This window comes from Fusarium oxysporum, chromosome 15, assembly GCF_000149955.1.
Source record: "Fusarium oxysporum f. sp. lycopersici 4287 chromosome 15, whole genome shotgun sequence".
Taxonomy (NCBI): Eukaryota; Fungi; Ascomycota; class Sordariomycetes; order Hypocreales; family Nectriaceae; genus Fusarium; species Fusarium oxysporum.
The window spans coordinates 2,275,309-2,285,992 of record NC_031000.1 but is presented as its reverse complement, the minus strand read 5'-3'; the positions used below and the strand labels follow the sequence as shown (position 1 = coordinate 2,285,992).

General features: G+C 50.0%; 1 protein-coding gene across 1 annotated transcript; it reads right to left on the bottom strand.

Annotated features, from left to right (window-relative positions):
• Window positions 1–276: 276 nt before the first annotated feature.
• On the bottom strand, window positions 277–1,041 carry FOXG_22086 (uncharacterized protein; the record flags this gene model as incomplete). Its single annotated transcript, XM_018402471.1, has 2 exons — window positions 716–1,041; window positions 277–657 (listed from the first exon to the last, which is right to left on the bottom strand). The coding sequence occupies exons 1-2, from the start codon at window positions 1,007–1,009 to the stop codon at window positions 277–279; spliced, it is 675 nt and encodes a 224-aa protein (XP_018255921.1). The 5' UTR covers window positions 1,010–1,041.
• Window positions 1,042–10,684: the final 9,643 nt, after the last annotated feature.

Below are 10,684 nucleotides of genomic sequence, written 5' to 3'. Positions count from 1 at the left end.
CAGATCGGAAGGGATGGGCACGGTAGTCCAGAAACTTATATTCAGTTTCTGTAGTCGCTCGTCACAAGGACCTGGGACCAGTGCCGAACGTTGTGTAGGGTGATGTACCGGAAACGGGTTCGATTCGGGGTTAGTTGGCAGGCCAAAGGTCTCGCTGTCAGTGTTTGATATACGGCCAGTGCTAAGGACAGCCCTACTGAGCGTCAGCTCAAATTGAATACCCTGGGAGGAGGGGGCGGCAACTGGACAGCGAGATGCTGAACGTTAGGAACTGCTTTAAAATGATTCAACTGACTTCAAGATGCTAGATTCAAAGGGCTGGAGTGGCGGAAATGGCAACGAATACCTTGCCATAAGCTCAGAATCCAGACCAAGATATCGAGTAGCCGCAGCAGGCCAATGCTGGCCAGAATCGTGTCGTGTTGGGCCTATTCGAGGCTGAAGTATTGAGAAAGCAGTGTCAAGATCGCTGTGGCTTCGTATAATTTGTAGGATGTCGATGGCCAAGTTCTCGGGGCCGGTTTTCATAATGTCAAATAATTCCAGAATTTGCTCTGTTTCTTTGCTCTGGCCCTGGCTACGATTTTCAGAGTAGGCACATGGGTCTTGTTCTCCTCTTCGTCGGCAAGCTTCGCATTGAGGCCGTCTTCCGTCGCACTGATATTCAGTGTTAGAGGACAAAGTAAAGGGTAAAGTCTGTGATGAGGGACATTACACGAATCTTCCTCTTGCGACATGCGTTGCAGGCTAGTTGAGTTCCAATCCGTTGCCGTTTAAGTAGCTCGTCACTCGAGGATCGAGGAGTGGAAGAGGTACCAGAAGGATGAGAATCGGGCGACTTGCCTTCTGTATCGGGGATAGGCAGTAGCTGACGGTATCTTTTCGACATTATTGAGGGTTCAAATACCGGCCGGGGGTTGACCATAGGCGAGGAATCAGAAAGCTTTCGATTGCGACAGGTTGATAGGGCAGTGTGATTATGTGATCCAAATAGGTAAAGTACGTTCATGCTTTTTAAACGTAGACACACCCTGAAGAAACATCATTACCAGCGAGAACGAAATTTTTGAAATACCAGCCACTTGCATAATATGAGCTATATGACAAACGGTGTGGCGTAAGACCATTCTGAAGGTGTCAGCATAAACTTTCCGGATCAGATCACACCCGGCCAAAGCCGATGGCGCCAAAGTCACCCCAGTCAAAATACTAACCAGATGCTGGTATTCGCTCGAAGCTACGCCTCACCCTAAATCCACATTTCTGATGTCATGCTTTTCGGTAAGCTAGAGCAGGTGATATTAAGGAATCGCTAATAATCATGGCGATGGCGAATAATATCACACTAAATCCCAAAGATTAGCCCCGGATATATCTAATCAGAGGAATAACATACGCATGTTACGTCATGATCACAATCATTCCTCTGTACTTTTGACGTCCAACTTGAATGCAAATCCATAGACTCGATTGCCCTAGGCAAATATTATAGCAGTTCGTGCATTATTTCGTCTCCAATACGATCCTCTGCAAGCAGCTCAGTAGGACGTTGAGGTGGAATGCTCCGGAAGGACACTGCAATGCGCTCTGATGTATGAATGAATGAATGAATTTATTCCGCCCGGGAGGATACGCCTCATAGGGCCCACAACGTTAAATCTCATTACATTCTTTTCCGACTTCTTGTCCTGAGACCCTCAAACCTCACCAATCCCTACTCTTCATCACATTTCCCAGCCTCGCTTGTCCCTGCGACAGGCCTGCTTGAAGGCCAACTTCTCCAAGTGTTCAGCGTCCCATCTTCAGCGGCTGAAGCCTGGTCTGTCTACCAGAGGCTGTACTATGTTAGTTCTTATTATCTTGTTTGGTTTGTTAGTATGTTTTTCATGGTTGTGTAGCATCCAAACGGCCTGTGCATATCGCAAACTTGATCGCTGCTCGCACCGCTCTAAAGTTCGGGCTCCACCTGTGCCCGTCCTCTGCTGTCTTGCCTCCGAGGAAGAACGAGAGATTGCCCATCATTTCCCGATCGACAATTCGCATGTGTTCTCGTTGCTCGTCCCACCGTGGACATCGGAAGAGGAAATGGTCCACAGTTTCTTCTTCCTGGCCACAGTCGCATGTGTCCGTCTCTACTGCGCCTATCCTGTGTAAATACCTGTTGACTCGTGCCATTCCCGTTCGTAGTTGCACCAGGATGTCAGATTCGCGTCTCTTCAGGGCGTCATATAGTATGCGCGTGTGCTTGCCGGGTAACGCCTTGTCAAGCTGCTTTGAATAGCTGCCTACGCCCTCGGGTATCATGCGCTGTCGACGTTGTGCTAGTAGTATTCTCAGTCGGGTCGATCGAGCCTGATGCGGCGGTTTCGTTGCTTTACATCCGCTATCTGTTGTCTTTCGTGCTTCGGTCTTTGCTTTTACTCCCAGTGTGAAAGACTCGTTTGTAGACGATACCCAGCGCATTTTAATGGTGTTGCCACCCTTTTCCAGTCGTCTCGCATGTCTGTAGATCTCCCGGATGACGCCTTGCCCTGACTGCTGTCGGGGTTTCGCAATCGCTTGTAGCGCCGATCGATTTCGTGTCGCAACGATGATATCTCGATGTTGGAGTCCATCAGGCATGCACCTTAGGACCACGCTCTGATGTATCACCATAGCTGCCATTATTATTCCGACATGGGCTAATCCCTTTGAGCCCATTTTGCTTAGTCAGAAGGTTAGTACGTGTGGGCGGCCAATACATGGGCACCTAGGTGCCCAAATAAAATAGCGCACCAGGTGCCCAAATTATGCCAGCAATCGTCGCCCCGATTGGCCAGCGACGGGTCTAAGGTTGTAATGCTGTTTTCTAATATTTTCAAAGCACAAGCCAACTAGTTACCGTTTGACAACAATACAAAGTTCTGCCTTATCCTCCGCTGCATATAAGGTTTCTTGCTCTATATTATCCATTTCTGCTTTTCGCCATATTTCTGTCATGCCTCTTCTTTTGTTTGCTAGAGGATTCTTTCCCATCTCCTTAACAACTTGGGCTTCGATGCGTTCATCCTCCGCCTTACTCCAATCCAAATACGCCATCATCTCTTCTTTCGTCCATTCTCTTGATCCTGTTGACGTGATACAGCGCTTGGACATCTGTTTGTAGTCCAGACACCACTCGTAGCTCTGCTTGTCGTACCTGAGTGGAAGCCCCATCGCCCTGCGATATTGCTGATTTGTTTTGATGCTGCCAGCCGGCTGCGCCGCATACCACGCGCTTCTTGCAGCGACATATCTTCCATATATGGCTTCTGGCGAGTCATGCCTCAGTAGTGGTTGCGAAGGAAGGTTGCGCGAATCGGATGGTTCGTGATTCAGACATTCTTCGCCAGAAGGGCCTGGCACAGTTCCAACGGGACAGTCTGGGACGACAGAATGTTGAGGAGCTGTAAGCGAAACTTGTACAGTATGTGAAGACTGGGCAAGTGGGGTGTGTGCAGTAGCGGGAGAGCGTGCAGTAGCTTCCGCAATACATTCTAGCACTGGCATGCCTTCAACTAATGAGGGCCCTTGGCTCACTGAAATCGCCTCAATTGGGTCAGCCGGACTTGGGACTGCGACCGGGGTTACGTCCGGCTGCGGAATTGACTTCGAGGCCGGCGCTTCCTGAATGAGCAAATCCTGGAACCTCAGAGGACACGCTCGTGAGGACCTCGCGTGACCAACAGCATGACATCTGCTACATGTGCTGGGCGCTTTCTTGCCAGGCTGAGAGATCTCAAATCCAGAGGGTTCTCGTTTGGTGCTCGTCGCAGGTTGACCTCTCACCCTGATAATGCCCTGCTGCGGGGCTCGACGTGGCTCTAGTATGGGCCGGGGCCGATCCGCGCCTCGCTTTAAGTTCCAGTGAGGATGAAAATGATCAAGCAAAAGGCTGCGCTGTTCCTCCTCGAGTCTCTTCAAGGTGTGAGAACACGGTAGCCCATGTGAGGAGGTGAAAGACTGACTGCAGGGAGCTTGGGGAGATGCCAAAGCTAACTTCCGTTGTTCTTGCACTTTGCGCAGGGCCTGGTGGGAAACCCAACCCTGGACAGCCTCGAACATTCCTCCAGAGATATCCAAAGGTGTCCGTATCTGTTGAGAGGCTCGTATGTGATTCAGTTCCTTCAGTTGGTTGGTGACCGCATGGCGCATGGGCCTGCCAAGAATCGAAGAGGTCGAATGTGGAGGTCTTGATGTATGATTTGATTAGGGAGTGAATTCCTTCGGCCCTAGATGGCAATTATTAGCTTTCCGACCTCTATATCTGACCCTGGATAGCTACCTCGAGGTGGCCACATTACCAAAATGCAGGTATTTATCCACCCATGCTTTAATGATTCTCTCTTTGTGCGGCTCGAGCCAGTACAATTTGATGTACCCAACGGCCCGGGGGTATCTTTTGGCGTACTTGAGCTCGAACTTGGCTAGGCGCTCTCTGAATATCTCTTCTGTTGGCGAATCCACAATAGTGTGCCAAAAACCATAGAATTCGTCCCATTTTTCGTCCTCTACCCGGCCGCTTGTGTCGGCACTTTTCAGCACAAAGTCCGGTTGACAATACTGCAGGATTGCCTTATTAACATGCCAGAGGCAAAGCAGGGCCTTGGAGGAAGGGAACCAGGTTGCAGTTGCATTTATTGCAGCGAGACATCGGTCAGTTAAGACTACAGAAGGGAGCTCATGATGGTAGAGTGATTTGAGATGATGAAGTGCCCATGAATAGTCTTCTTCTGATTCACCGGACAGAAATGCAAATGCGATGCAGAAGGAACGCTGACAAGAGTCAACTCCGACCATGTCAAGCAGCGGCATGGCGTGCTTGTTCGTCTTATAGGTACAATCCAATAGCAGTACGTCCGGGTTGCTTTGCAGATATGCAACAGAGTCAGGGTGGGCAAAGAATATGGCTGTCAGCCGATTATCCGAGTCCAATCGAACCCGGCACCAGAAGCCCTCTCCCTGTAGTTGGTCGACTAACGCTTGGATACTGCTCTGGCCCTCACGCAGATCTCTTCTCATTGCCGCGATCCGATTATAGATGTCTTGCTGCGTCGCAAGGGTATCTGAACTGTTATGGAGGTACGTCCTGATATCTCGAGGAGCAGCGCCAGCAGTTGTCAGGCTCGAAATAATTGCTGCATCTCTTTCGTTAAGTTGGCGATGCGCCGGGTGTGCAGACGCGTCCGGACTCGGTGGATGATTGTGGTGGGCATACTCCTTGTCTGGTCGATGGCTTAGGACCCACGTATTTCCATCCAATGATTGCTTGGCCAGCACTGAAAACTTACAGCCGGTTCTTCGGCTACAAGTGCGGCGTTGGCGTGTAATAGATGTGCTCGGTGGGAGTTTATTTCGATCACAGGCAAATATGACTTTGATTCGGCCACTTGACGTCTTTAATGATTTCCCCGTCGTGAACGCATAACCTCGAGGTTTCGCCCAAGAATTAATGGCTGCCAATAGAGACTCACGAGATTTGTATATGCCTTCAGGCGGGAGGGCATCGTCCGGGAAGGCAAGCCGGTGGCTTTGGTCCATTTTCGTTGGCTGTGTTGCTATCATACAGAGCGCAGGTCGCGTCGGTCATGTCAAACGCGCGCTGGCCAATCGGGGCGACGATTGCTGACATAATTTGGGCACCTAGTGCGCTATTTTATTTGGGCACCTAGGTGCCCATGTATTGGCCGCCTCTCTCATTGAGTTGATAAACTAAACGCTTTCGTTGAACGTATTGATATTGAGTTGGCCTAATTGATGAGATATTTGTAGCATGCTCAATAAAGTATTAACACTCGTTCTTCTTTTTACTAAAGATGGCTGTAGCTGATGGGGGCTCATCTCTGATACTTGAGATAATTTCGGTAATACTTCTATCCCAGGATTGGTTGCCAGCTCATCAATATGCAGACAATCGTTCCGAGCTAAACGTAAGACTGGGGAAACTTCTTAGTTATACCTGGAGCCACCACGGTTGCACTTGTGGCCGTCTCAGCTTTTACAGCTCCTTCCGTAGTATCCAAATCCTAGCCACCAACAGATCGGACCATCTTATTCATACCGTCTCAACAGTACGGCAGGTGGTACCGCATGGTACCTACATGCGGCGGAGCTGTATCTTTCCAATATGGTAAGAAGTTTGATAGCTGGGCTGTTATCTTCCGGCAGCGCAGCGAATCTCGGGTCCGCTAGCTCCATCGATCCACAGTAGTCTTTGATGTCTTTCACTACTCTGCCTTTCAGCTGATGCTCTTGTCGATGGTGCGACTCGATGCCGGCACCGGGTCGAACAGTTGCATAACCTGTTGTTTATATTGCGCAGTAGTGCTGGGTGAAAATGTATTTTTATGAAACTTGGTTGTTCATTATTGAGCTGAGAGTTATTCTCGGGTTTATATCTCTAGATGATTGTATCTAGGACTTTGAACTTTAAATCTAGGACTTTCAGACTAACAGTCTGAATCCTGAAGGGAAGGGGATTCCCGGATTTTCCAACACGCCCCCATCCACCTTGTCTTCAGGGCACAGAGTCATCGTGGACTTCAGTACTCCAAATAATACGACCTGCTTCCTCGATCGGACATGCACTGACTCGAATTGCTTCTAGAAAGTGACCGTGGCTGACGGCGTTCAATGGTTTAGTGAGTCCGTCTGCTACCTGCTCATGTGTGCTGACGTATTGCACATCAATATTCCCGGCTTCAACTTCTTCTCGGATATGGTGCTCGGTTAACGGAATGTGCTTTGTCCGTTGGTGAAGCTCAGGGTTTCTGCATAGCTTTAGGGAACCCTGGTTGTCGCCGTTCAGTGGGATAGGCATATGTAGCGGAAGGAGCAGTTCAGAGAAGAGGTTCCTAGTCCAGGCCAATTCTCTGGCACACTGGGAGAGTGCTGTATATTCAGCCTCGGTAGTCGATAGTGCCACTGTTTCGTGCCGTTTGGCCCTCCATGAGACTGTAGATCCTTCAAGTTGAACAAGCCATCCAAACGTCGATCTTCCCGTAACAGTGTCGCCTTTCCAATCCGAGTCGGCCCAAGCTGTGATGCTCCAAGCGGATTCAGGATCTTTCTTGACGCCCCCAAGCACCAGGCCGTGGTCTCTTGTCTGCTGTAGATAGCGGAGACCTCTTTTGATCATTCGTGAATGTGTTGGTGATGGATTCGACATGTATCTTGAGAGTACCGAGAGTAGGAAAGCTAAATCGGGTCTGGTTTGGGTCATTCCATACATCAGCGAGCCGGTTTTCGAGCTATAGTCTTCTCGTTCTTCTGGAGAAGCCGAGTCGCCATTGTCTCTTGGTTGCAGTGTCGAGAGTGAATTTCGCTCCATCGGGGTCTTGACCGGTCGACAATCCTCTAAGCCGAATTTCTTCAGTATTCTGGTAAAATATGCATCCTGGGAAAGGTAGATCAGCCTTGAGTTCCTGTCTCGGGTTATTCTTACTCCAAGAAAATGGCTGGCGGGACCGAGATCAGTCATTGTGAAGATCTCTCCCAGGCGGGCTTTGTACCCTTGGATTGCTTCCTTGTTGCTGCCCATGATGAGGAAGTCATCCACATATGTGATGATGATCACTCCCGTTGTGGGATTGTGATATACGGCCGTGTCAGACGTTACTTGTCGAAAGTCAAGGGATTCCAAGGCCTCCTTCAGCTTCTTTTGCCATTGCCGAGGCGCCTGTTTGAGTCCATAGAGGGATTTGATCAGTTTGCAGATCTTCTCGGTTGAGAATCCTGGCGGACGGTCTTCTGGGTGTTGGTCGAAATACTCTACAAGCCCTTCCGGCATTTCGATGAAGACTTCTTCCTCGAGGTCCCCTTCCAGGAACGCCGTCGACACGTCCATCTGCTCAATCTCCCAGTCAAGACAGGCAGCAACGGTGAGGAGGATTCTCCAAGTCGCCGCTTTGGCAACAGAGGCAAAGGTCTGGTTGTAGTCAAAGCCGAACTGTTGTTCAAAGCCTCTGACCACCAGCCGCGCCTTGAACTTGTCGAGGTTGCCGTCCTCGTTTTTCTTGACCTTGAATACCCATTTGACGGTAAGTGGCCTATTGTGAGCTTGGTTGCGGTCCAGCATGCGCCAAGTTCCTTTCGTGAGGAGACTGCGCAGCTCACTGTGTATTGCTCTGAGCCAATGCTCCCTTTGCGGACCTTGAAGCGCTTCAGTCATTGTTTTGGGCTCAGTGATCACCTCTTTTCGGAGATCGGGCAGCTTAGCTGATGTCATGGATGTTGTCGTCTGTCCATGCTGAGGATTATGCACCTCAGCATGCTGAAGATTGTTCACTTCAGACCTTTGTGGCCTTGGAGTCTTTGTCTGCTCCGTGACGGACTGTGGCCGGCTTGAGATGGGAGCTCCGTTCTTGCGGATTTCCGGCTCAACATCATGCTCAGTTTCGGTCAGGAGTTCTGTCTCCCCAACCTTTTCGTAGAATTGTACATTTGCAGAACGGACGATCTGATGTCCCTTCCTGCGAGAGGGCACCCAGCAGGTGTAGATCTGTGAACCTTCCATGCATAGGTAGATTCCAGCCTCTCCTCTTGGGCCAAACTTGTGTGATCTCAATCTTCGTTCCTGCGGTATGTGTATCGTGACTTGTGAGCCGCAGATTCGTTCTCCGGACAGATCCGGCTTGTTGTCTTGTCCGGGGAAGGCCTCGTTGAGAAAGCTTTCCATGGGAGTGAGGCCATCAATTGCCCTGGTGGCTGTCACGTTTGTCTTGCGCACCATATCTTCCAGGACCAATGGCCAGAGCTCTATCGGGATTCTTTCCGATTCCATGGTTGCTCTGACTTTGTCAAAGATGATGCGGTTAGAGCGCTCAGCAACTCCGTTAAATTCAGGAGTATATGGTGTCGTCTTGATGATCTTGACGCCGTGAGTGTACTCGAGGTTTTTGAGAGACGCACCATAGAGCTCAGAGCCGCCATCCATTTGGATTGCGTACACTCGGATGCCATACTGAGTTCGTATCTTGGAGATGAGCTGGCCTAGAAGTTCCGAAGCCATCCCCTTCCTCGTGAACGTGTAGGCCCATCTCATTCTATGCCTGTCATCTGTGGCAATCATTCCCCATCGTTCGCCTCTAATGCCCGGTGGATTGACTTTGAAGGTGTCAACATGAATGAACCCGGCCCTGGAGGCTCGTTTCCGTTTATTTCGCGGAGTCCATCGTAGGGCCTTTGCGATGTCGCAGGCGAGGCAGTAATTGAAAGGCTGATGGTCGTGGTGGCCGTCACAGTACATTCCTCTGGTCATTTTGGCAGTCTGTGACACCTGATATGCGTTAACATGGCCGAGTCTTCGGTGCCAAAGGTCGACATTCAGGCATTGGTTTGATGAAGCAGTGTGATGATTGCATGGTTCTGGCTGGAGTTCCGAGACGGCCTGGTTTGAAACAGTAGTCTTTCCGACCTCAGTGTTCACGTACAGACCGTCCCTTCCTATGCGGAGGAGACCAAAGACATCTCCTGTTGGGTCGTACATGTCGTTCCCGTCTATCCAGCCGCCGTTCTTGTATAGCCTGAGTCCTGACATGACATTTACCGGAAACTCAGGGATGAACAGCGTGTCTTTGAGGTTAATTGTGACCTGCTCACCCCATTTGTTTATGAAGCAAATTTTGACTGTCCCCTTACCGAATGGGTACACCTTCCCACCGCCCGTAACGAGGACCGTTCGGGTTGCAGGCTGCAGTTCTGTGAATAGGCTTTGGTCGTTGCAGATGTGGACTGATGAACCTGTGTCGAACAGCCATTCTGCGGTTGAAGAGATGTTATCAAGGGAGACTTTACACGTCTCTGTATTGTCCATAGGTAGCTCGTCTGAGACGCTGTCTTCAAGAATCAGAAAAGATCGCTCAACTGTCATGTGATTTGATTCCTTGATATGGAGATTCTTGGTGCTGTCGCGTTGAAGATCATGCTCCATGAGTTCCTTGGCGAGACGGACTGCCCAGTCGGGTCGCTTATCCTTATGGGCGAACCAACAATCATTTTCATGATGTCCTCTCTTCTTGCAGTTCGTGCAGGTATGTTCCTTGTTCTTGCCGACTCGATGATTGGTTTCCTGGCTAGACTTGTTCGCGGCTCGCTGGTTCTTTGAAGATCCTCTCCTCCGGCCACTTGCCTCTTGCTTTCTTGCGGCCGGGCCCTTCCTTCCAGTCTTTTTACTGTGAGCCCAGTACGTGGAGGCAGTACCATGACTGTCATCATCATCTGATGACCTGTTTTCATCAATGAGATCTTGCTGCATTGATCGTAGTGTTGGCGGATGCTCCGAGCGTAGGAGAGCGCGCTGTCTGGCAGTCCAGTCAGGGTACTCGTTCTCGCAGGCAGTCAGATAAACAACCTTTTTGAGGGTATCTGAGATTGGTTCTTTCTGCTCGAGGAGAAGTTTGACGAGTCGTTCAAAGTCGACATTAAATTGTGGAATTGTCTCGTAAGAGCTTGTTTTGATCCGGATGAACTGGTAAAGTGTTGTCTGCAGAAGAACTGGGCCCGTGCCAATACAATAGGCCTGGAGAAGGTTGAACATCTCCTGGGGATTCTCAATCCCGACTAGTTGACTAAGTGCTTCTCCAGTGCAGTTACCTCGGATGGAGACGGCAGCTTTTGCCGCCCTGATCTTTTGATCCATAGTCTGCTGTTCCTCGGGAGGGTAATC